Raw genomic sequence first — 27,215 nt, 5'->3', positions numbered from 1 at the left:
TCCAAAGGCCTCAGAGAATTGGGCAAAACAGCCTCAACAAACCCCCACTATGCCTGCAGCTCACAAGGGGCCCTCTCTTGGTAGCGTCGGACCCAAAGGCGGTCTACAGAGGATTTCAACAAAACGTGCGAGACAGAAACACACATGCCCCACCCCACCCCTGGTGAACTCGGCCCCAGCGGCCACGTATTATGCTTGACAACCGCTGGATTTTGCAGTCCCGGACACACAGCCGAAACACATTAGCATAATATCCCTCGAAACAAGACGCACTCGGGGATAGGAGGCTTGAAGCAAACACAAATCTATACGGGTCAAGAAACCATGCATGCCACTCCTGGTGTGAGTTTTTAGTCCGTATCATTATAAAAGGCAACAAACCCAATGGCAGGGAAGCAACGACAAGGGAGGTACCACTTCGTTTAACTCTCCTATGGTGTGTTGTTTTTTTTGGGGGGGGGGGAGGTCACAACTGACCCACAAAAGCATAGACCAAAACTGCACTGCTGCCACCTGTGCCACAGGCATTGAGTTGACACATTGGGCTGACTGTTCTCCGTGGTTTCAGACACCGCTCCCATTTCCCATGTTGTGAAAATTAGATTCGGGCCAATTCCTAAATGGAATTCGGGAAGGTGGAGTATTGGACATCAAAGGCGGACGGGGTCTGAATGACTCCAATGTGGGGAATATTGTCCTTTAACACAACAATCGCTATTTCACGTTGATACCGTAGTTGGGATGTTGGGAGTGCTTTATTTGTCATCCTAATGCTTTGCTGCATTTTACTTAACATCCCCATGTCATCTGAGTTAAAGGAGAAGATGCATAAGTAATCTGAGAGACCCTACATAAATTAGGGCAACTGCAGACCAACAGCATCCCTCTGCAGTGTTAAACCTTTCTGAGCACAATTACCCATACAATATATCTTGTTTCTTTTTGTATATACAGTGGTACCTCTGGTTAAGAATTTAATTCATTCTGGAGGTCCGTTCTTAGCCTGAAACTGTTCTTAACCTGAAACCCCACTTTAGCTAATGGGGCTTCTGCTCTCATCCTGAAGCAAAGTTCTTAACCCGAGGTACTATTTCTGGGTTAATGGAGTCTGTAACCTGAAGCGTCTGTAACCTGAAGCGTCTGTAACCCAAGGAACTCTGTACAGTGGTACCTCGGGATGTGAACGCGATCCGTTCCGGAGCCCCATTCGCATCCTGAACAGAACGCAAGATGCGTTTTGAGCATCTGCGCATGCGTGAGCGGTGAAACCCAGAAGTAACACGCTCCGTTACTTCTGGGTTGCCACGGAGCACAACTTGAATGCATTCAACCCGAAGCACATTCAACTAGAGGTATGACTGTACATAGAAAATTGGAATCATTGTCCAACGCACTATGCTTTAGACCAGAGGTTTTCAAACTTTTTGGGTCCATGGCTCCCTTGACAAACTATATTCTTTTTGTGGCACCCCTGTGGGGCTCAGGAGCTCAGTTATGCCCCCCCCCCTTGCCTGCAGAGCTAGCAGTCTCTCACCCTTTTTCCAACACCCTTCCTTGTGGAGTGTTCCCTCAGCCTCCTCTCCCCTCTCCTTGGGAGTCCTCTGGGCAGCACCACCCCTGGTCTCTGAGCTGCCCGCCCCAAAGAGAGGTGCCCCCTCACACTGCCCCACAGGGGCCTGGGAAACACCCCCTGGCCAGCCCCAGAGCCATCATCCGCCTGGGGAGTTTGTAGCCAGGGCTGCTGCAACAAACAGCTGTGCAAGCCTTTTGGAGGCAGAGACACAAGAGGGAAGGGAAGGAAAGAGGGACAGAGGCCAGTGTTGCCCGTGGCACCCCTGACCATCATTCAAGGCACACCAGGGTGCCACGGCACACTGGTTGGAAACCACTGCTTTAGACAATGCCACATCGTGTCAGTTCTGTGACAAAGAAGAACATGGCATTTCATGTGGAAACACCAATCTATGGAACTCCTTGCCCATGGATAAGAACCAGTGAAGGCGGTGAATGTCCTGTGTGAGTGCCTGGAGGCGGTTTGAGGATGGATGGCGGCTAACAAATTGAGGTTGAATCCTGACAAGACAGAAGTACTGGTTTTGGGGGAGAGGCGGCGGGCGGGTGTGGAGGACTCCCTGGTCCTGAATGGGGTAAGTGTGCCCCTGAAGGACCAGGTGCGCAGCCTGGGAGTCATTTTGGAGTCACAGCTGTCCATGGAGACGCAGGTTAATCCTGTGTCCAGGGCTGCTGTCTACCAGCTCCACCTGGTACGCAGGCTGAGACCCTACCTGCCCGCAGACTGTCTCGCCAGAGTGGTGCATGCTCTAGTTATCTCCCGCTTGGACTACTGCAACGCACTCTACATGGGGCTACCTTTGAAGGTGACCTGGAAACTGCAATTAATCCAGAATGTGGCAGCTAGACTGGTGACTGGGAGCGGCCACCGAGACCACATAACACCGGTCCTGAGAGATCTGCATTGGCTCCCAGTACTTTTCCGAGCACAATTCGAAGTGTTGGTGCTGACCTTTAAAGCCCTAAACAGCCTCGGTCCTGTATACCTGAAGAAACATCTCCACCCCCATCGTTCAGCCTGTACACTGAGGTCCAGCGCCGAGGGCCTTCTGCCGGTTCCCTCATTGCAAGAAGTGAGGTTACAGGGAACCAGACATAGGGCCTTCTCGGTAGTGGTGCCCGCCCTGTGGAACGCCATCCCTTCAGATGTGAAAGAAATAAGCAGCTATCTTCTCTTTAAAAGACATCTGAAGGCAGCCCTGTTTAGGGAAGTTTTTAATATTTAATGCTGTATTGTTTTTAACACTTGATTGGGAACCGCCCAGAGTGGCTGGGGAAACTCAACCAGACGAGTGGGGTATAAATAATAAATTATTATTATTATTATTATTATTATTATTATTATTATTATTATCTCATACATTTCAGGTGCTTTTGAAGGATGCGAGCTCTCCCCTGCCCACAGCTATATGCTTTTATGAAAAACAGCCTAAACACTTTCCACAGCAATTCACACTGTTCTTATCACTTACATTAGCTTCCTTATGACTCAACCGTATATAAATTGGCAAATAAATACATTTCGGAAAGAAAACGAAACGCCCTGTGGTTAAATCCAAGCCTGTCTGACCCGTAATAGCAATTCATAAAGTTCATTTTGAAGCATAGGCGGGTTAATACGCACTAAGGCAGCTTTAGAGCAGTGTTTTGCAGCATAATATATGCAGCACGGAGAAAGCTTTCCAGTGATTAAGACGTTAGTCACCCAGAAGTTGCAACATGCATTTTTTTTTTCCAAAGACAGACGCCAGCAAACCGTGGCTTCTTGGTGTTGCTACTTACTTCCTCCAAATGTTCCTTGCCAGAGGCCTACATTAAAGAGACCCATTCATTAGTTGTGAGCTGTGAAGGGGCAGCCATCTCTAGACCATTAACCGGAATCTAACATTCTGCTTTCTCAGAAATTTTGCATCACAGCCTAATTGGCAAAAGGGAATTCCATCTTGCCATAACTCTTAATGCAGAATTAACAGAGCTCAACCAGATATGAAGGGGGTCAAAGCATGAGAAAATAGGATGTTGCTGTACATTCACAAACATCCATTTAAAGAATTACCATATTTTCTTGTGTATAAGACCAGGGGTTTTTTTATTAAAAAATGATGTTTAAAATTGGGGGTTGTCTTATACACGGTTATACATGGTTATATCCTCCCCCTATTTTCTTAATTTGGAGACCCCCAAAATAGGGGCCGTCTTATACACGGGGGCATCTTATACATGGAAAAATGTGGTATATAGTCACGGCTTCCCCCAAAGAATTATGGGAAGTGTAGTTTGTTAAGGGTGCTGAGAGTTATTAGAAAACCCCCATTCCTGTCCCACAGCTGCAATTCCCAGAGTGGTTTAACAATCAATCAATCTGATTGCTAAACCGCTCTGGAAACTCTATATCTGTGCGGGGAACAGAGATGGATGTCCAAACATGTCTCACCACCCAAACTACAGCTCCCAGAATTCTTTGGAGAAAGCCACATATGTTCAATATGGTATCATAGTGTTTTAATACTGCAGAACCTTGAGGAACCAAAATGCTTTTCCTGTGCAGCCTGAGCAGGAACAGTGACTGATGTCCTAGTTAACTGTTTTTGCTCATCTTCACGTACCCCAACCCACTGCCCTGCTCACAGCTGTGAAGAATACCCCTCTGTTATGAATGGTCCATGTCACCATTAAGAAAAAGAGGTAGGAACAGGCCAATAACGATAATGATAACAATAATGATAACGATATCTTTATTGCCATTGTCCTATGCGAAACAATGAAATTGAAAAACTACATAAAACTACCACAAAACTACATAAAACTACATAAAAACTACTGCAAAACTACATAAAACATTAAAAACCCCTAAAAACTCTAAAACCCCATTTTAAAATACACTATACTATAGGGGAGGGGAGTGACTTTTCTTATCGAAGGTCTCAGAATTCTTAACCTTGCTCAAAGTTGTCTTCTGAACTAGCCAGATGTTTAATTGAGAATCAACCACAGTCTGTCCATCATTTGAAGAATAAATCTTTAGAGCTGTCTGTCTTGCCCCTAAGTGGCAACTAAACATTCCGTTTTGCGACTGCAACCTTAGTCTAACGAGCCATTTGGTGCCTAGCTTATATATCTGAGTTTCCTACACTGAATAGAATAATAGAATCATGGAAAATAGATGATGATGATGAGGTCCCAACCAAAGAGGTCCCAACTTAAGTTGACAGAATATGCGCAGCTTGCATACAGAACCAGAAGAACATATGGTTAGAGAAGATTGGAAAACGTTTATTGAATGTATGGGAAATAACTGTGAACAGCTGAAAACTGGCAGCATTAAGATAAATTCAACAGTGTAAATAAGTTATGATGGATGCAATAATGGAATGCTGATTGGTATAGTTTCTGTAAAATATGCAGGGATTTATGATATGCAAAATGAACCATGGAAAGAGAAGAAGGGTAGTCACTGATATTTTAAGGATGTAAAAATGAGTACTTTAAATTATAAAGCAAAAAATATAATTAAAAAGTTGTATACAAAAGAAAAGAAAATAGATGATGATGATAAATGGATGGCGTTGTTGTTGTAGCCTATGTCAAACCACCTGCTCATCTAGCTCAGTTCAGAAACAAACCCTGTCTGAGTTTGGTAGCATGTGAGAGTAACTAGACTGCTGTCTCCTTCTCCTGTTCATAAGCCAACTGACACAGCTGCACATAGACTTCACATCCTCTTAAAAAGGGACTGTGGCGACATCTTAAGGAGAATCCCAAAATCACACGTGCTTCTGTGGCTAGGAGTCATCTACTGGGCGGGACAGAGAAAACGTCCTCCAGGCACCAAACCAGTTCTGGTCCAATTGCTTATTCTTTTAAAAAGTCTGAATGTCAACCGAAGGTCACATATGTCTCCTTTTGACAACATCGTTCTCCCCAGCTGCCCAGATGCCCTTTCATTGCAAAATGGTTCGCTTTCAAAGCAAAAACTTCTACTCTGCTTTAGGGAAGGGACCTTCCTCCGCAGGAATGCCCCAGCTGGTGAAACTATAAATCTTATACCCTGCTAAGAATGTCACCCAAGGCAGACAGAAAGTGCAGTGGTACTCAGTTTGGTGCTCCAAAGGCACCCATCACCTAACAGGAATGGGGAATCTGAGGCCCTCCAGAGGACCGATGGCCAGGATAATGGGAGTCATAGTTTGCCAAAATCTGGACTAAGAATCACATAGCTTTGCATTTGTGTTGCGTGATTTATGCTGGCATGGAAAGGAGAGCGAAGGATCTCCACAAGTCAAGTCAATTTGTAAGAGTCCTGATTCGCTCTACTCCCGTAGAAGAGATTGCCCAAATGCTTTGAAGTCCACCTCTGCAAGAAGACAAAGGGACTAGCCACTTACTTTTTTAAAATCGACTTTTGCTAGACACCCTAACCAGCTTAAAATACTTTTACTAGATTTTACAGTTCCTCCAAGGCTAATTGTTATATTTGTTATACAGTTCCACCAATACTATCTGCCAGCACAGAGTGGTAACAGGGATTGGCTGGCCGATGCCGCACACATTTCCTTTTGAGTTCAACCTCGGCAATGTCGCAGTGACCTACCGACTAGAAATGTGTGGATTATAATGCTCTTTTTTTGTATTAGAATCCCAAGGTAAACTAGCTTTATAAGAGGTATGTGCAACTTTAATGCAAGTTAGTTTATTGCCATGGTAAATCTCCAAAAGATCAAACTGACATATTTATAGCCCCGTTCCAGATATTCACTTCAATTTGCACAAAGCCATGGAGAGTTGCCTTGAAACCATGAAATCTGACATCCATATTTTGTAAAAAGGAAAAAAGGAAGGGGGGGGGGAGATTTAACAAGGTCTATTGAACTTGGTGCCAAAAGTGAACGATATGAAACTGTCACAAAAGCAGGAATCGACACCTCCCAGAGTGCAAGGGGAAAACACTGCACCAGATCTAGGAACTCAGACCCAACGTGCAGGGTGGAAGGTGTTACTACAGCTCAGAACTTCCTTTCCAGACTGGAAGGTGAATAAGGAGAATTCCCACAGCTCAAAGTTTCTTATCTAGGGTAGAAAGTGAGTGGCTAGAGAGTTACTACAGCTCAGAGCTTCCTGTCCCGGGTAGAACGTAAGAGACAAGGTACTTGCTACAGCTCAGAACTTCCTTTCCAGACTGGAAGGTGAATAAGGAGAGTTCCTACAGCTCAAAGTTTCTTATCTAGTAACTTGAGAGTTACTACAGCTCAGAGTTTCCTGTCCAGGGTAGAATGTAAGAGTCAAGGGAGCTCATAACTTCTGATTCGGGATGGAAGGTGAAAAATGAGAGTTACTTCAGTTCAAAGCTTCTTATCTAGGGTGGAAAGTGAATGACTAGTGTTATTCACCCCCATCGTTCTACCCGGACACTGAGGTCCAGCACCGAGGGCCTTCTGGCGGTTCCCTCACTGCGAGAAGCCAAGTTACAGGAAACCAGGCAGAGGGCCTTCTCGGTAATGGCGCCTTCCCTGTGGAACACCCTCCCACCAGATGTCAAAGAGAACAACAACTACCAGGCTTTTAGAAGACATCTGAAGGCAGCCCTGTTTCGGGAAGCTTTTAATGTTTGATGTATTATAGTATTTTAATATTCTTTTGGAAGCCGCCCAGAGTGGCCGGGGAAGCCCAGCCAGATGGGCGGGGTATAAATAATAAATTATTATTATTATTATTATTATTATTATTATTACTACTACTACTACAGCTCAGAGCTTCCTGACCAACAAACACACACACTCTCCAGGCAGAGCTACAATACAACATATGGTCTGGGTGGTTGCTAACCCCAGATCTCTCTCGTGTAACATTAAATGAGGGAGGGAGGCATTAAACACTTCCCATGGAAGCTAGGCTCCCCAACCTTTTATTAAAATTGAAAAAGAAACTGTTTTTAAAGGAAAGAAGGGGAGCGTAAAATAAATACAGAAACTGAAACATGATAGGAAAGATGTAGCACTGTATCACATTATAATGGGACTTAATGATAATCACTGTACGTATTTAACCGGAATGACAAAGAAGACTCTCAAGGAAAGTTTGAGACAATTGCTGGTAATTGAAAGATGAAAGTATTAAGACACCAATCAACAACTAAAGAATCCTATCATCTTGCTTATTAAGGGCATGAATTTGTTTTTCTTAGATATTCCATTAGAAACTTTGTCTGTGCTGTCCTTCCCCCAATCGGGCATACAGGGTGCATCACACTAAAATTGTACTTTCACACACGAAGGGAGTGCACTGCAGCATGGCAGGACACTGAGGACTAGCGCCACAAAAGCAAAAGCCAAGAACTTCCCCTCACCTTTGCAAGTCGACTCATTTGATCCTCTGAAAGAGTGCTGCTGGTCCTCCCAGGGGTCTTGGTGGGCTCCGAACCGTCTGCCTCCACGTTGGGCCAGACCTTCAGATCGTGCATTCCCTGGCGGAACATCCTGTGAGAAAAGTGCAGATTTAGGACAACGCCCACACGAGCACAGACAGTGAGCAAAGGGACGCGGGTGGTGCTGTGGGTTAAACCACAGAGCCTAGGACTTGCCAATCAGAAGGTTGGCGGTTCGAATCCCTGTGACTGGATGAGCTCCCATTGCTCGGTCCCTGCTCCTGCCAACCTAGCAGTTCAAAAGCATGTCAAAGTGCAAGTAGATAAATAGGTACCGCTCCAGCGGGAAGGTAAACAGCGTTTCCGTGTGCTGCTCTGGTTTGCCAGAAGCGGCTTAGTCATGCTGACCACATGACCCGGAAGATGTATGCCGGATCCCTCAGCCTATAGAGCAAGATGAGCGCCGCAACCCCAGAGTCGGTCACGACTGGACCTAATGGTCAGGGGTCCCTTTACCTTACCACACGAGCACAGACAGAACACTCACATGCAGAAAGATCACCGAAGGATTGGTAAGGCAGCCTTTCATACAAGGAGCTGAAGCACGGTTGTCTGCACTCCTAATTCAAAGCCCACAACTGTCAGCATCGCCCTAGAGCCAGTGCACCAACTGGACTCTTGCACCTCAACCCCGACTGGGCTAGGCGAGCTGGGTAGCACCGCCAGAGACCTCCTTCTCACAGGAAACGGTCACAGTGCTGTGGACTCACAGCTCAGAGCTGAGAGCACCGGATTCACTGTCTCAATAATACAGTCGTTGCGCAGCAGAGTTTTGCAGAGTCTTGCAGAGTATAAACCACTCGGAGAGCAGCTCTGTAAAATATCTTCCTTTTATTCTATAACTACAACTATGATACAAAGCTATATACAGAGCTGAATATTCTAAGCATAAATCAATGCTACACTGAGAGTCTGCAGCTGCTCTAACAGCAATCTTATCTCTAGGATCTCCAACACTCTCACTCTCTCCGATACACTGACTGACTGACTCTCTCTCACACACACACACAGATATGTTGCTGGGCAGAATAAGTAGATAGGCAGGACACGCCTCCTTCTCTCTGGAGAGTCAGCAGAGACCATCAGGAGATGATCAGGAGATTCTTGTGTATGGGAGGGGTGAAATCTCCTCAACAACAACCATGTGAAGTAGGCTAGGCTGAGAGGCAGTGACTGGCCCAACTACTTCTTACGGATTGTGCCAATTACCTAAAAGACCTATGGCCTGCGGAGGACCTTAAGGTCCACAAATGACAACATTTTGGAGGTCCCAAGTCACAAGGTGGTTAGATTGGTCACAACTAGGGCCAGGGCCTTTTCAGTACTGGCCCCGATTTGGTGGAACGCTCTGTCACAAGAGACTAGGGCCCTGCGGGACTTAACATCTTTCCGCAGGGCCTGCAAGACAGAGCTGTTCCACCAGGCCTTTGGTTTGTACTCAGTCTGACCCTTATGTTTCCCTCCCCTTATGGTCTTGATTTATCAGCTATTTTAAAATGAGGCTGCATTTTAAATTGCATTTTAACCTGTATTTTAAATTGTTTCCCCCCCTCTCTCTCCCCCCCCCCCCCATTATGTTTTTACTGTGATTTTATTGGTGTTAGCCGCCCTGAGCCCAGCTCTGGCCGGGGAGGGCGGGGTATAAATAATTTATTAGTACTACTACTACTACTACTATCTTCCCAACGAAGAGCTTTTATGCTCGCAAGACTAAATGCTTTCCCCTCCGCAGTGACCACAGGTAAAGGTAAAGGGACCCCTGACCATTAGGTCCAGTCGTGGCCGACTCTGGGGTTGTGGCGCTCATCTCGCTTTACTGGCCGAGGTAGCCGGCATACAGCTTCCAGGTCATTTGGCCAGCATGACTGAGCCACTTTCTGGCGAACCAGAGCAGCGCACAGAAACGCTGTTTATCTTCCCGCCAGAGCGGTACCTATTTATCTACTTGCACTTTGACGTGCTTTCAAACTGCTAGGTTGGCAGGAGCTGGGACCGAGCAACGGGAGCTCACCCTGTCGTGGGGATTCGAACCGCCGACCTTCTGATCAGCAAGCCCTAGGCTCAGTGCTTTAACCCACAGCGCCACCCAAATTCCTTATCAAGCCCGGAAGAAGGTACCTGGAAGAAGGTACAGGGTTATAAAGACTAGGACTAGCCGCCTGAGAAACAGTTTCTATCCAAATGAGATTTTGGTTTTAAACACAGTGTAAGGAGTCTCTATGGGAGTATATTGTATTTAAAATGGGATATCAGAGTTTTTAGGGAGGTAACTAGGTTGGGACAGCAGGCTTGTTGGTTTTTGAATGTCTGATGTAGATTTTTCAATTTCGTTGTTCTGTATGGGACAATGACAATAAAGATTATCGTATCGTATTTGTATTTGACTGGTCCAAGGTCATCCAGCGAGCTTCATAGAGAATGCGCAGCTAGACTGGTGACTGGGAGTGGCCACCAAGACCATATAACACCAGTCCTGAAAGACATACATTGGCTCCCACAATTCAAAGTGTTGGTGCTGACCTTTAAAGCCCTAAACAGCCTCGGTCCAATATACCTGAAGGAGTGTCTCCACCCCCATCGTTCTACCCGGACACTGAGGTCCAGCGCCGAGGGCCTTCTGGCCGCTCCCTCACTGCGAGAAGTGAGGTTACAGGGAACCAGGCAGAGGGCCTTCTTGGTAGTGGCGCCCGCTCTGTGGAACACCCTCCCATCAGATGTCAAGGAAATAAACAACTACAGTTGTACCTTGGAAGTTGGACTTCAGTTCGACTTCCAAAACGTTCAAAAACCAAAGCACAGCTTCTGATTGGCTGCAGGAAGCTCCTGCAGCTAATCAGAAGCTGTGTCGGACATTCGGCTTCTGAAAATTGTTTGAATACCGGAACACTCACTTCTGGGTTTCGATCGTTCAGGAGCCAATTTGTTCAGGCATTTGAGATCCAAGGTACAACTGTATCTGACTTTTAGAAGACATCTGAAGGCAGCCCTGTTTAGGGAAGTTTTTAATGTTTGATGTGTTTTCAGTGTTTAAATCTGCAAGGCACAGAACACATGAAAGCCGAGACACATACCCATACTTTCCGAAGAGCGAGACAGTCGTTCCCCCGACAGGGATGGCTTTGCCAGGTCCATAGACATCCCAAATTGTCAATGCCACTTGGGCATTGCGCGGCAAGTCTGGATACTTGACCGGCAGTTTTAACCACTCGTTCCAGCTGAGGAGAGATTGTGGGTATTAGTTTGGACTTACAAAAACCATACAATTGTGGAGCTGGAAGGGCCCTCAAGTGCCATCTAGTCCAACCCCCTAAAATACAGGAATCACAGCTAAAGCATCCATGGCAGATTAAAGCGATTCAAACTCGGTTTAAAGACCTCCAATGCAGGAAAGCCGACCACCTTTCATCAGTGCCGGATTTATGTATAAGCTAAATAAGCTATAGCTTAGGGCTCTACGCTCTTGCCCCCCCCCAAAAAAAAAATTAAAGGAGAAAAAACCCTGGATGTACATTTCCAAAATATAAGATAGAAAACAAATAAAATAAAACCTACATACAGCAACAGTGTTTTGTGTTGTGTAGGCTCCTGTGATGTAAGTCATGGGCCCCGCCTGCTAGCCTGCTCCCTAAAATATCACTGATTCGCTCATTTCTATATATAGGGTGCCTACATTCTGCATGGGCTGGTTGCACGGCAACATGTGCAAATGGCTTTAGATACCTATAAGGTCCACAAACTACCACATAGCATACAGAAACAGTGACAATTTGTTGTTGACAAAGGATAGCTGGACATATATAGGGCCCCATTTCCTTCAGTAGCTTAGGGCCTCATCAAACCTAAATCCAGCCCTGTTCAAGGTGGTCTGTTGTTGTTTGTTTTTAAATCAATAAAAGCAACCAGTGCTATAACCGCATAGTGTTGTGTCTCCCATAATAGCCTCCTAGGTTGAATCAAAAGCACTTTTCAGGTCTTAGATTTTTTTAGGCTCTCCAAAATAGCCTTCGAGAGTAGACTTTGCTCTTGTGGCATGAATACACCAGATAAAATATATCATATTTTTTAATTATTATTTTTTTGGAATTCCCTGTCTTTCACATTCTTCAGAGAGAAACCCACTGGCAACTCCCTTGAAGCTCAATGCACCTACTTGCAAAGAATCTGTAATCCAGTATCTGCTGAGGGGTGATATTCCTGAAACTACCGAGATTGTTTCAGGATATTTAGCCGAGATTTTTAAAGTCAAATCTAAAGCTACTTAGTTTTACTTAATGGTGGCTACTGAGTCTTTTGCATGTTTTATGTGTTTAATATGTCTGGATTACTAATTATAGGTAGGTAGCCGTGTTGGCCTGCCATAGTTGAAACAAAACAAAACAAATAAAATTAAAAAAATTCCTTCCAGTAGCACCTTAGAGACCAACTAAGTTAGTTACTGGGGACGCGGGTGGTGCTGTGGGTTAAACCACAAAGCCTAGGACTTGCCGATCAGAAGGTCGGCGGTTCGAATCCCTGCAACGGGGTGAGCTCCCGTTGCTCGGTCCCTGCTCCTGCCAACCTAGCAGTTTGAAAGCACGTCAAAGTGCAAGTAGATAAATAGGTACCGCTCCGTCGGGAAGGTAAACAGTGTTTCCGTGCGCTGCTCTGGTTCGCCAGAAGCGGCTTAGTCATGCTGGCCTCATGACCCAGAAGCTGTACGCAAGCTCCCTCAGCCAATAAAGCGAGATGTCGGCCACAACTGGACCTAATGGTCAGGGGTCCCTTTACCTTTACCTTTAAAGTTACTTATTGGTATGAGCTTTCGTGCGCATACTTAGTTGGTCTCTAAGGTGCTACTGGAAGGATTTATTTTATTTATTTATTTTATTTTGTTCAGATTGCTAATGTTTCATGGAAGACTTTTCTCTTTCTCGTCTATGATCTTATTGTCTAAATTATGCCAATAAAGGCTGGATGAACGGGGGTGGGGGTCGTCTGTTCCACTGTCAAACAGCTCCTACAATCAGAGGGTCAGCAACTTGGATGACTTTAAAAGAGGATTAGACTAATTCAGAGGAGAGGGCTATCATCACTGGCTACTAGCAACGATGGCTAGGCTTCTGTCTCCATGGTCAGAGGCAATAAGGCTTCTGAACGCCAATTGCTGAAAACCAAAGGAGGGAAGAAGGCTCCTCCGCTCAAATCTTGCTTGCAAGTTTCTTACAGGCATCCGGTCGGCCACTGTGAGAACAGGAAGTTGGACTAAATGGGCCACTGGACTGATCCAGCAAGGCTTCCTTATGTCCCTATGTCATTATGACAGTGGAGATCATGGCTAATAGTCATTGCTTACCCCAGGGTCAGTTACTGTATTTTCTGGCGTATAAGACTACTTTTTAACCTAGGAAAATCTTCTCAAAAGTCGGGGGTCGTCTTATATGCCGGCTACAGCAGCAGCTCCTGCAGCAGCTACCCACCAAAGGATAAAACGACAGCAAATTAAATCAGAGGACACCAAGCTCTCTAGCTGAAGCAGAAATACACTTGGAAATTGGCCCCAGAACCCCCCGGCCACTGGGAAGTGGAGCGGATTTCCAAGCCGGACTAGAGACTGGTTTTTAAAATTTTTATTTGATGTGCGTTGGAAGAGGGGTAGTCTTATACGGCGAGTATATCCCAAACTCTATATTTTAACTGGAAAAGTTGGGGGGTCGTCTTATACGCCCAGTCGTCTTATACGCTGGAAAATACGGTAAGTCTCACAAACAGGTATGGCAGCCAGCTGTCCAAAATGAAAGACGAAAGGCACTTACTTCCACCTGGTGCTAAAAGCTTTGTAGGACGTCCGAACCGGAAGGGCAAGAGGTTTGCCCTCTGCAAACACCTGGCAGGTGACGTACAAGTCGGAACAGGTCTCCTGGTACAATCCCGAGAACCTCAGCATGGGATTTTCCAAAACCGCTTTGTAGCTCTTCTGCTCTCTTTTCCCCTCCAAGCTTCCTCTAAGGAAACAATGAACAAAGAAAAAGATCACAGCAACAAGATTTTCACACAGCCAGAGGTAAATACAGTGGAGGGGGAAAGTATTTGATCCCCTGCTAAATTTGCCTGTTTGCCCTCTGACGAAGAAATGACCAGTCCATAATTTTAATGGTAGGTTTATTGTAGCTGTGGGAGACAGAATAACAACGTATCGGATTGTATCGTATCGAAGGGATGATGGACGGGACCATGTATCGTCAAATCTTGGGTGAGCACCTCCTTCCCTCAGCCAGGGCATTGAAAATGGGTCGAGGATGGGTATTCCAGCATCACAATGACCCAAAACACACAGCCAAAGCAACAAAGGAGTGGCTCAGGAAGCAGCACATTAAGGACGTGGAGTGGCCTAGCCAGTCTCCAGACCTTAACCCCATCGAAAATCTGGAGGGAGCCAAAGGTTTGAGTAGCTACAACATCAGCCTCGAAATCTCACTGACTTGGAGAGGATCTGCAGAGGAGTGGGACAAAATACCATATTTTTCGCTCTATAAGACGCACCAGACCACAAGACGCACCTAGTTTTTGCAGGAGGAAAACAAGAAAAAAAATATTCTGAATCTCAGAAGCCAGGACAGCAAGAGGGATCGCTGCGCAGTGAAAGCAGCAATCCCTCTTGCTGTTCTGGCTTCTGTGATAGCTGTGCAGCCTGCATTCGCTCCATAAGACGCACACACATTTCCCCTTACTTTTTAGGAGGGAAAAAGTGAGTCTTATAGAGCAAAAAATACGGTACCTCCTGAGATGTGTGCAAACCTGGTGGCCACCTACAAGAAACGTCTGACCTCTGTAATTGCCAACAAGGGTTTTGCTACCAAGTACTAAGTCATCTTTTGCAAAGGGATCAAATACTTATTTCATTCATTATAATGCACATCAATCTCTTACTTTTGTCTTCTGGGTTTCTGGGGGGTTTTCCCGTTGTTCTTCTGTCTCTCACAGCTACAATAAACCTACCCTGCTCAGGGAAGTTTTTAACATTTAACGCAGTATTGTTTTTAATACTTGACTGGGATCCGCCCAGAGTGGCTAGGGAAACGCAGCCAGGTGGGCAGGGTATAAATAATAAAATGTTGTTGTTGTTGTTGTTGTTGTTGTTGTTGTTGTTGTTGTTACCATTAAAATTATGGACTGGTCATTTCTTCGTCAGAGGGCAAATGGGCAAATTTAGCAGGGGATCAAATACTTTCCCCCCCTCACTGTAAGTCCATCTACTGGAGAATTGTTCCTTGCCTAAAGTAGGCTTATGCAAGAGACAAGGTAGCAAGCCTATATCTAAGACCATTCCACTTCAGACCGTAGGTTATGGCTCCGGTGTCTGAATGGGGTGTGCGCAAGAACTCCCTGCATGTAGAAAAATAAAGGGGAAGGGTTGTGGCTAGCCTGACCTTCTTGATAAGCTAATTTCTATGGGCTAGGCATTATGCTTTTAAATGGGAAAGCATTCAGACTCAAAAGGAAAGGAAGAAGTCACTCTGCGTTGCTCACACGGACAGCAGCAAGCTCTCCAGCGTGTCAGGCAGGTGACATTCCCAACTCTACTTAAAGATGCCACTGGGACCCTCGGCTTGCAAGGTAGGTTGCTGCCCTACTAATACCTCTTGCTGCAATTCAAGCCTTGTTTTAAAGTAAATTTGGAGCCTTTGAGCAAATACCGAATTAATCGCATCGACAAATTATTTATTTTAATAATAATAATAACAAAACAAACAAGGGGGAAAAGATGCCTTGCAGAACCTTCGCCTCAAAAATGTCCTGTTCGCTATATCAGCAAGCTGCGTTATACTGAGCCCATCCAGAACAGCATTGCCCACACGGACTGGCAGCAGCACATCTCCTAGGTTTCAGGCAGGGGACGTTCCTAATGCTCTCTGGAGGTGCACTTGGAAATTGAACCCAAGACCTCCTGCTTGCAAGGTAGGCGCTGCCCTACTGATGCCTCTTGCTACAGTTCAAGCCTCTTGGCGCTGTGGTCTAAATCACTGAGCCTAGGGCTTGCCTATCAGAAGGTAAGCGGTTCAAATCCCCGCAACAGGGTGAGCTCCCGTTGCTCGGTCGCAGCTCCTGCCAACCTAGTAGTTTGAAAGCACACCAGTGCAAGTAGATAAATAGGTACCTAGCGGCTTAGTCATGCTGGCCACATGACCCGGAAGCTGTACGCCGGCTCCCTCGGCCAATAAAGCGAGATGAGCGCCGCAAACCCAGAGTCATCCGCAACTGGACCTAACGGTCAGGGGTCCCCTTACCTTTCCCTTTCCCTTTGGAGCCCTCAAGCAAATACCAAATTAATCACGATTAATTGAATGTAATGACAATAATAAAACAGACTAGCAAAAAAAGGGGGAAAAGATGCATTGCAGAACATTAGCAATCTTCAGTTCAAAAACGTTTCATTCCATATATCAGAAAGGAGCAATGTACTGAGTCAGATTATTGGTCTGTCCAGTTCAGCATTGCCCACACGGACTGGCAGCAGCACCTCTACTGTGTTCCAGGCAGGTGTTTTTCCCAGCACTTCCTGGAGGTGCCACTGGGGATTGAACCTTTTATGCTTTCTGCATAATAATAATAATAATAATTTATTATTTATACCCCGCCCATCTGGCTGGGTTTCCCCAGCCGCTCTGGGCGGCTTCCAGCAAAATATTAAAACGCAATAATTCACCAGATATTAAAAGCTTCCCTAAAGCAGGGGCTCTGACACTGACATGATGACCCCTTGCCCCTAGGGCAGGCAGAGGCAATGTCGGCCCCCCAGATGTTTTGGGACTACAACTCCCATGATCCCTAGCTAGCAGGACCAGTGGTCAGGGATGATGGGAATTGTAGTCCCAAAACATCTGGAGGGCCGAGGTTGCCTATGCCTGCCCTATGGGCTGCACCCCCCCCCACCAACACCCATATATCTTGCCCACCACCCAAAAAAGCAAGCCTCTAGGCATGCAGATAAATGTGCATTGATTGATTGATTGATTGATTGATGCATGCATGCATTCCTCCCTCCCACTCACATCTTGAGCTGCACATTGATGTCCAGGTCGCAGCTGTAAACATAATAGAACTTCTCTGCCTCCCCCATGGCGGCTGCTCCGGGATCCCTCCCTCCTCGCTCGCCCTTCTGCTCCTTTCCAAGCAGCTAGTGGCTCCTAGGAAGCCCCGCCCACAGCCCGCCCCCCGCGCGCTCCTCCAATCAGAAGCCGCCCGGCCTCGGAACGGCCGTCTGATTGGAGCAGGAGCCTCCTCCGCCGGCGTTCCAAAGGGCACGGCGAAGCCTGCCCGGAAGTTTCCAGCTCCCTTCGCGGTGCCCGGTACAAAGATGGCGGCGGCGCGTACGGAAAACGACGATGAGAATGATAATAATGGCCGCGCCCAGGGGAGGAATAGGGCGGGACAAAGATGGCGGCGCCCTATGGGGGAAGCTTTTCCGTGCTGCTCAAAAGGGGGGAAAGTTGAAGGTGAGGGACTTGGGTGAGAGGGGCTTAGCTTTCGTCGGAGCCCATGAAGCAGAATAGGCTTGAAAGCTGAATATTATCGTTGCTCTTCTTTTTACTATATTGTGTTAAATTATGCCACACACCCATTCCACCCCAGTAAATGTGTTTATATGTGTTGGAAGCCGCCCAGAGTGGCGGGGTATAAATGATAAAATTAGTAGTAGTAGTATTAAAATAGATAATGTAAGTAAAATGCTTAAACATAACTAAATAATAATATATTTTAATATATATATTAATATATTATAATATATATATATATATATACATATATACTGCTAGTTTTTATCTGCACGGGAAAACTAAATATTTAGCAAGTTAAATATTCACAATACACTCCTGTGCTTTGCAAGCTCCAAAGCTCCACTGTGGCACAGAAAAGTTAGGATCTCAAATAAAAAAAAATCTATTTGCGTGTTTAACGTCTTGGCATTTGTGGCAAGGCTTGCTAGCTCTTGTTCACGTGCTGCTTCTCCCCTTCCCCCTTTTAATATATATGTAATGTAGTGAAAGTATCTATCCTCAGTGCTTTTTTCTAAAAAAAATGTTTAGGGGTACTCTCATTTTGACTCAAGAAAATCAGCATTGTATAGTTCGGATTGGGGAAAATAAAATACAGTAAATGAACAAAAATACAAAGATTCACAAAATGTTTAGGGGTGTGCATACCCCTGCGTTCCCCCAGGAAAAAAAAACAGTATCCTTATCAGAGCAATGACAAACCTAGACAGCATCACCTTGCCAACAAAGGTCCGTATAGTTAAAGCTATGGTTTTCCCAGTAGTGATGTATGGAAGTGAGAGCAGGACCATAAAGAAGGCTGATCGCCAAAGAATTGATACTTTTGAATTCTGGTGCTGGAGGAGACTCTTGAAAGTCCCATGGACTGCAAGAAGATAAAACGTATCCATTCTTCAGGAAATCAGCCCTGAGTGCTCACTGGAAGGACAGATCCTGAAGCTGAGGCTCCAAGACTTTATGTTGGGAAAGATTGAGGGCACAAGGAAAAGGGGACGACAGAGGACGAGATGGTTGGACAGTGTTCTCGAAGCTACCAGCATGAGTTTGACCAAACTGCGGGAGGCAGTAGAACACAGGAGTGCCTGGCGGGCTCTGGTCCATGGGGTCACAAAGCGTCGGACACGACTAAACGACTAAACAACAACATCCTTATCAGAATACTGGGAGGGGAACGGGACACACAAACAAGATATTGTTGTTGTTTTTCTCACAGAAATACAGGTGGAGAAGCAGGACAGATGGCCAGTTTGAGAGTTCAGCCTACTCACTAAAAGAGAGGAGGACATTTTTGAGATCTTTTAGACTGATAGGAGTTGTACTTTGAAACATCTCTAGGGCACCAGGCTGGGGGCAGATGTCTTTCTGGATGCCTCCAAACAACAACACAGCAATGCAATAGAAATGTGGTGTCCAAAAGTCTACAAAATCTCCCCAGTTGCTCATATAAAATGTTAGAATTGTAGAGTTGGAAGGGACCCTTCCAGAGGTTCTCAACCTGTGGGTCCCCAAATGTTGTTGGACTACAACTCCCATCATCCCTGAGCTCTGGCCTTGCTAGCTAGGGGTGATGGGAGTTGTAGTTAAACAACATCTGGGGACCCACAGGTTGAGAAAGGCTGATTTTAGTCCAGCCCCCTGCAATGCAGGAATATGCAGCTGTCCCATGTGGCAATCGAACCTGCAACCTTCTCCTTCTCAGCACCACCTTCTAACCAACCGAACGATCCTGTTGTGTTCTATCACTTAGCTATGGTTGCTAATTAAAAAAAGTTTTGCAATAAATTGACTAAGGATTCCCCGATCAGTCCACAAGTCGTAACAATAAAATGGTGAAACCATTTTTTTTTTAAAGGCACCATCATAATATCAAAAGCCTAGAATGCAAAATTACACAGATACCACTAGATGGGGGTAAAACACAAGAGTTGGGACCTTCCGCCACCAGTAGGGTCCTCTGCTAAGAAGGCAAGTCATTCATAGATAGATAGATAGACGTTTTTCAAACTTCACATCAAATGGGGGAAGAAGAAGAAGGCAGGAAGGAAGAAAAACAACCCTAACTAAATCTCTTCCCTGCCTTTTTTTGACTCCGAAAGAAAAATGGGCATTTCAAAAATGTTCCTGATTAGATTGGAACAAAAAGATGATGCATCCGTTCAGGATGAATCACAAGGCGCGAAGCTTTCTGTCACCCTGATATAGACCTGAAATGCTTAGCTTGGATTTATAGTGCCGTCTGAGAGCCACAAGACTCTGTTTACTCATATGGGAAAACTGGGCTCAGTTTCCAGCCTCTCCTTCGGCGTGATCTGTTACTTTATCACCTTGATGGATCCGGAAGATACAATAACTCTCTCTTCTAATACGCGGGGCTACAATAGATTCTTTATCAACTGTCTCTGGTTTTAATCTCATCTCTTGGGGATAAAGCCCCCCACCCCACACTACCGATCTCTCACTTTGAAATGCAGACACATTAGTGCAGCTCCTTGTGGCAGAATAATCCATTTTTTGGATGTAGGTCCTCTGCTACCAAAATCAGAGGTGAACCGTTTTGCTGCCCGAGGAGTTAAAAGTAGATTGCATTCAATGGGTGGCTCCAAAGCTCTGTGGCCAGACACAAGCCTTAGAAGGACAAAGTCCCAAATTCAATATTTATTTCATTTAATTTATTTATTTATTCCTATGTAACCACTTAAGAGAAAACCTCAAAGTGTTTTACAGAGGAGGGTGTAAAAACATATGCAAACATTAAGAACTAGTTAACATAAACCTTACAGAATCTGTAATGTCCAAATTTAATAAAATCACATGTGGTGAAATTGCATGTGAAAGATCTAAGATTGCAGGGTGGCAAAAGCTGCCAACTGATGACCACCAACTGGAGGTCTTTAAAAGACAATGGCTATGGTCTGCCTCCATAGTTGGAAGCTGTGGTTCTTGCAAATACCAGTTGCTGAGAAAGCACATTGCTCTTGCGCTTGGGTCCTTTTTGTGGGTTTCCAATCTGGGAATCTGGTTGGCCACTGTGAGAACAGGATGCTGGACTAGTGAGGCCATTAGTCTGACCCGGAAGGCTCTTCAGTTCTCAGAGAGCTATTTCTGAGACTTTGCACTGACACCAAGCAGTCAGAGATAGAAGGATCGATGTTCTGATATCATAATATGGCATCTTTTTAATAGGGTGCAACCCTGTTGCCTAGGTCAAGATGAACCTACTAGACCAACAGTTAAATGTTGCTTGACACTGAAAATGGAGCAAGAAGCCAAATCAGGAATCCAAGGGTACCCAGATCACTTTCAGCACCAGGGAGAGCTCCCAAGGTCCTGCTGAGGCAGCAGTAATAGCTGTTGTCCTTGCTTTTTCAGATCTATCTGAACTATTATGTATGTTAACTGGATCTGTAGCTTAGCTCCTCCCTGGCTTGTTGAAGGGACCCCACCTTATCATAACATCTTGGGGAAACAGGGGTCCTGTGGCAGACGCCTCTTCTGAATCAGTGGAGGGAGGGCTCTGTCCTCTAGCCAGGAAAGTCCATGTTGAATGTCCTGCTAGTTCTTCCCCCAAGGATGGAACCAAAGCCTCATTCTCTTCTGTATCCTCTATTTCTAGGTACTCTTTCCCCAGGCCAGGTCATAGGTTGGACACCAGCGAAGGGGGACTTCACACATCCATCTAAGGATGGGCCACCAGGCTGGCAAGACTGGTCCACATGGCCTGGTCACCATCCTGTGACCCTCTCTTGCTCTGCTTGCAAGCTTCCCAGAGGCATCGAATTACCAGGGCTGGCTTAGGAATTTGTGCAACTTCAGACAATACGGAAAATGCTTCAACAAACGCACATGGCTTTGAGGGAGCCAGGTTTGGTGGTATCTGCCTGCTGTAATGGAGGTGGAGTGGCAGGGGCGGGCAAGGGCAAAGGTAGCTGGACCTGCCACCTGAGGTGACTGCCTCACCTTGCCTCATGGGCAGGCCAGCCCTAAAATTTGACACTGTCAGAAACGTGATGCTAGACTCGATGGACCAGCAAGGCTGGAGGCAGTATGACTATGAATGACAGAAGTGCAGTAACCTACTGCTGCTGGGTAAATCTATGGTGTGATTGCATTTGATATTGCATAGAGTTCTGGCTTCCTAATATGAAGAGGGTATTTTAGAGCTGGATAAGTGGCCGCCCAAGTGATTGTAGGGCTGGAGAAGCTCCCCTGTGAGAAAAGGTTACAAGACGAAACAGTAGGAGCTGTTTGACAGTGGAATGGACTCCCTCAGAAGGTTGTTATGGATCCCAACTTGGATAGCTTTAAAAGCGGTTTAGACAAATTCATGGAGGATAAGGTCATTGCTGGTTGCTATCCATCACGGCTCTGTGTACCATCTACATCATCATCATCATCATTTATTATTTATACCCCACCCATCTAGCTGGGTTTCCCCAGCCACTCTGGGCGGCTTCCAACAGAACACTAAAATACAATAACCTATTAAACATTAAAAGCTTCCCTAAACAGGGCTGCCTTCAGATGTCTTCTAAAAGACTGGTAGTTGTTTTTCTCTTTGACATTTGGTGGGAGGGCGTTCCACAGGGTGGGTGCCACTACCGAGAAGGCCCTCTGCCTAGTTCCCTGTAACTTGGCTTCTCGCAGGGAGGGAACAGCCAGAAGGCCCTCGGCACTGGACCTCATTGTCCCGGCAGAACGATAGGGGTGGAGATGCTCCTTCAGATATACTGGACCGAGGCTGTTTAGGGCTTTAAAGGTCAGCACCAACACTTTGAATTTTGCTCGGAAACATACTGGGAGCCAATGTAGGTCTTTCAAGACAGGTGTTATGTGGTCTCGGCAGCCACTCCCAGTCACCAGTCTAGCTGCTGCATTCTGGATTAGTTGCATTTTCCAGGTCACCTTCACAGGTAGCCCCACATAGAGTGCATTGCTGTAGTCCAAGCGAGAGATAACTAGAGCATGCACCACCCTGGTGAGACAGTCTGCGGGCAGGTAGGGTCTCAGCCTGCATACTAGAAGTTTGAATGTCAGTTGCTGGAAACCAGAGGAGGGGAGAGTGCTGTTGAATTCTGGTCCTGTTTGCAGGTTTCCCACTAGCATCTAGTTGGAAGTAGAGATGGGACTAAATGAGCCTTTGACCTGATCCACTAGGCCTCCTCTGATGTCCTTATATTCGAATGCATTCCTTTCTTTCCCAAAAGTCTCCCCACCCACATGGATAGGTCCTCCTGCAAAGGGTTTCCAATGGCACAATTTATTTGTTCCCTTCCTCCCTCTCCCCCCTCCCCTCCTTTTTTTGTGTTTGCGCTAATGTTCTGAACATCGAAGCCGCATAGCCGATGATTATTTGCCAGACAGAGTGACTTAACGCAGATCTGCAAGCTGTTCCCATTTGTTAAATGTCAGAAAAACACATGCGAGTCAGTGGCTTTAGCACTTAGCTGCCAGCTGGTTCTTCTGAAAGGAGGGGACGGGTGACACTCTATCAAACAGCAGGCTTTCAAAAGAAGAGGAGACCTCTTCCAGAACTGCGGTTCAGATGTTCTTTTAACAACATAAGCAAAACAAGGCGCTCGGCTCCCCTCCCTCATTGCACACACGAACACACCAAGTCTCTCACCCACTATTTTCTCTTGAGATCTGATCTTCTGTTTCTGTGGGGTTTCTTAGCACCCAAAGTCTTGCACAGCAGGGGGGAGAGTGTGTTTGACATCATTGGACATATACTTAAGAACATAAACCGAGCCTGCTGGATCAGGCCAATAGCCCATTCAGGTCCATCATCTTTTTCTCACAGTGACCAACAGGATGCCTGTACACATGCCCTCCAACATTTCTCCAATGAAAAGAGGGATGTTCTATCCCATCTTCTTCCTCCTCCTCTTCCTCCTCCTCTTCCTCTTCATATATCCCAACCTGACTGGGTTGCCCCACACTCTGGACTATTTCAAACATATATAAAAACATATTAAACCATTAAACATTTAAAAAACTTCCCTACACAGAGCTGCCTTCAGGTGTCTTCTAAAGGTTAGTTATCTCCTTGGCTCAGGGGCTGTATAACTCCAAATCCCCCAACATTGTTTCAATGAAAATAGAGACGTCCTAAGGAAAAGCGGGAGATTCTGGCATCAAATTAGAAACTCAGAAGGTTTCTGAGAGCCAGTGTGGTGTAGTGGTTAAGAGTGGTAGTCTCGTAATCTGGTGAACCGTGTTCGCGTCTCCGCTCTTCCACTTGCAGCTGCTGGGTGACCTTGGGCCAGTCACACTTCTTTGAAGTCTCTCAGCCTCACTCACCTCACAGAGTGTTTGTTGTGGGGGCGGAAGGGAAAGGAGATTGCTAGCCACTTTGAGACTCCTTAGGGTAGTGATAAAGCAGGATATCAAATCCAAACTCTTATTCTTCTGTAAATCTGGGACTGCAGAGACTCGAAGTGTCCATATTTTCCAGGGGCAGTTTTATATATGTTGGAAGCTGCCCAGAGTGGCTAGGGCAACCCAGTCAGATGGGTTAATATTATTATTATTATTGTTGTTGTTATTGAATAGGACATCCCTATTTTCATTGAAGATATGTTGGGACGGTATGGGACTGTCCCTGGAAAATACAGACACTTGGAGGGTCTGCTGTACAAGGCCTGCAAGCTAGACATGAGTGCAACAGTACTCTCCCTGCCCCACACCTCCGTGCTTTCCAGCAAGTGGTATTCAGAAGCATTGCTGCAATTTAATGTTGAGGCAGAGCATGGCCATCATGGGAAACCAGTTCAAGGGAGAAAGGTGAGACACAGATGCAGAGGAAGACATATGAGGAACATAATATATAGACAAATTCTCTATATGTGGGGGCGATATTTTCAGCAATATGACTTCAAGATCCCCTACAAAAACTAATCTCACTTCATTAAAGTGACGAGGGGAGGCAGAAGCGGCCCCTTCTCCGTGCTCCCCCAATATTTTTAAACTCCTGACAATCCTCATAAGTCAAGGGAGCATCTGCAAGTGGGTAAATGTTAAATAAGTGTTCACAGTTAATTTTTAATCAACCAACAACAGCAATGTGTTAATTGAATACCATTACACAAATGTAACACGATGCGTCAGCTATGTTCTTAAAGCGGGGAGACGTTACCCTTTTGTTTATCATTCCTGGCTCCTTGGAGAAATAAATGAATGTGTTGTTTATCTGATCTGTGTCGACTCGGAAAGCTGGGCCAATTTCAATCCTGAAGTTCTCGCTCTGCTTCAGAGAGGTGATGATGCAGCTGCCGGGAAGAGACCAGCTTGATTGGTTTAAAACAAACTGAACTTTCTCTCTTAGGGGAGCTGTGAGCATGAAGCCTTCTGCTCTGGCAAAATACTCAGGAGTTTGGCACCAGTGACCAAGTGTTTGAGTCATGCTTCAAAGGTAACCTGAACGGATTTCTCTGGGCCTAATTTTTAAACATAGCTTCTGATTCCCTTGCCTGTTTTGAAAAATCAGTTGGTAATTTGTGTGCGCGCGCGTGTGCTACTTATTTAATTACTTAGTTCATCATGGAATTGGAGAGTTGAATGGGACTCTGAGAATCATCTAGACCAACCATCTGCAATGCAGGAATCACAGCTAAAGAACAGTGTTCAAAACTCCCATTGTTCTAGGCATATTTTGCGACAGGGAATTTCATAAGCGCGAGCAGTTTCTGAGCTGCTGCTCATAAGATTTCAGATCAAAACTGCAGGGTGGAAGGAAAGGAAGACCTCCCCACTTCCTCCCCACTTCCAGCTACTCTCTGAAGACTGGAGAAGAGACCCTCTTAAGAATATTAGGAGGGTGGGCAGGGGAATGACTAGACCATGTGAAAAATGAACATAATATTTTAGCGGCAGTTCCTTCATCTACAGCTTTGTATTCTTCTTATAAAAAAGTGGACCTAGACATTCTGTTGTTGTGCCCATAACTAAAGTTAAAGGTGCTATTTAGCTTCTAGCTTTCATAACTCACTTTCTAACACTGCTAAATAATCCTGGAGAGATGGCAATGCAACTTCTGTTTAAAAACCTCCAAGAAAAGAGAGAAAAGTTCTTCCTAAGGTTGCAACAGAATCTCCTTTCTAGTGTTATAAGAATTTTAAGGTCTTAGATATGTAATAAATGTTCATAAATGTACCAAGCAAACACGTACATAAATAGATAAACCACATGTCTGAAACCCCACAGAAAAAAAGTCCTCAACAAATTGACCTCAAATATTTCTCTGCAAGGTCAAAGTGGGAAACCTCCCCATTGTCTCTTCCCTCACAAATCCTGTCTTAAGGGCACATTTCAGATATGAATAGGGTGTGAGCCTGTGACCTGGCTCAGGAACTAAGTATTTATCATTACAAATCATTATCATTGCCAGGCTCCCCAGGCAATCCAATCAAGTGACCATTGAACGGGTAACCTGCCAGACAGGAAATAAACAATGCACTATGATTTCTGTTGTAGACCGCCTTTTCAGTGATGTAGGTATGATGTATCTGTTTTTAAGAATAATTTTATTAACCGACCAATCACATCAAATCAAACCAAATTACATAAATTCCAAATTACACAGCCAAATTTTAAATTTTTGTTGGGGGTACCCATATTTCAAGTTCCGAAGGGATCCAATCAACTTCTTGCTTCTTACTGCTGTCTTAATGTCCACAAATCTAACCTTATGATGTTCACAGTATTATCCAATCCTTTCTTATTATTTTTCCACATCTCTTGTTGTTATTTTCATATATTTTTCCTTTCTCTTTGTGACCTCTGATAGTCTCCGCAAGCTGGTTAGAACAGTTTGTAATCCTGCGTGGATATTAATTTTTTTATCCAGTAGCCATATCCAGACGTTTTCCATATAACATCACTTCCATACATCAAAACAGTCTTAGCGTCATTAATCTTCACCAATCTGCCTCCTTTCTCAAAACCTCTGAGGAGATTCACTAGGAATGCAGTCTGAAAACAAATCCGTTCTTCCTCCCGGCTATAAATCCTTTGGCAAGATGGCGACTCCGAATTAATTGCTGCACCATTCCCAAAAGCTCTTATTGCTTCTCGGTCTCCATAAAGCATACTTTTGGTTAAAGTTTATCTCCACACAGACCTTAATCATCCTGCTTGGGTCAGTTCAACCGACGGTTCTAATGAGGAGGGGTTCTTGTAAATCACATAGAAGGAAAGTAAAAAAGGTTTCCCCCCCCCCATTCAGCCCCGTTGTCAACATACCCCACCTTTGGTGTATCTTCAGGTATGATGTATCTGGGGGGTGGTCTTGGGCTACACCCCTTCTGTGATGTATGTATGATGCTTCTGGGGGTGGTCTTGGACTCGGGGGTGGGCAATTTTAAATGTCTATATAAGGGCAGGCACACTTTTGTTAGGGGTTCCTCCTCCTTTCTCCTGTCTGTGAGGGGGCACCCTGTTGCAATAGTTGAATAAAGATCAAGCTTACTAGCTGCTTTGCTTCTCAGTATTCTCTGGTTGGCCTCTGTTATCTTCTCCTACCGATGGAGAACCTACAAAAGACTCTTCAAGGGCTCTTGTGTACCCCATAAGGGAATAAGGGCAGTCATTACACTAGTCATTTGAATCCATTGATTCAGGTCCTATCCTCCGGAGCAGCAGAAAATAAGCTTGCTCCATCTTCCATGTGCATCTCCATCCTGGCCTAAGAA

The 27,215-nt window shown here is 45.4% G+C and overlaps 1 protein-coding gene and 1 long non-coding RNA gene across 2 annotated transcripts in view; one reads left to right on the top strand and one right to left on the bottom strand.

Annotated features, from left to right (window-relative positions):
• The window catches only part of PIK3C3 (phosphatidylinositol 3-kinase catalytic subunit type 3), a 109,709-nt gene extending 92,547 nt beyond the window's left edge, over positions 1–17,162 (bottom strand). Inside the window, exons 1-4 of the mRNA XM_080972108.1 lie at positions 17,023–17,162; positions 13,786–13,974; positions 11,065–11,208; positions 7,916–8,045 (exon numbers count right to left, since the gene is read on the bottom strand). Coding sequence (XP_080828234.1) covers positions 7,916–8,045; positions 11,065–11,208; positions 13,786–13,974; positions 17,023–17,090 — 531 coding nt within the window. The 5' untranslated portion in view covers positions 17,091–17,162. The remainder of the gene's footprint in view (positions 1–7,915; positions 8,046–11,064; positions 11,209–13,785; positions 13,975–17,022) is intronic.
• Positions 17,163–25,915: 8,753 nt separating this feature from the next.
• On the top strand, positions 25,916–27,010 carry LOC308458882. The gene is made up of 2 exons (XR_013977750.1): positions 25,916–26,019; positions 26,789–27,010. It is a non-coding gene; the product is annotated as an uncharacterized lncRNA (long non-coding RNA).
• The last annotated feature ends 205 nt before the right edge of the window (positions 27,011–27,215 follow it).

This window comes from Podarcis pityusensis, assembly GCF_964106645.2.
Source record: "Podarcis pityusensis genome assembly, chromosome: 11".
Lineage (NCBI taxonomy): Eukaryota > Metazoa > Chordata > Lepidosauria > Squamata > Lacertidae > Podarcis > Podarcis pityusensis.
This window is presented reverse-complemented; position numbering and strand designations above follow the sequence as displayed.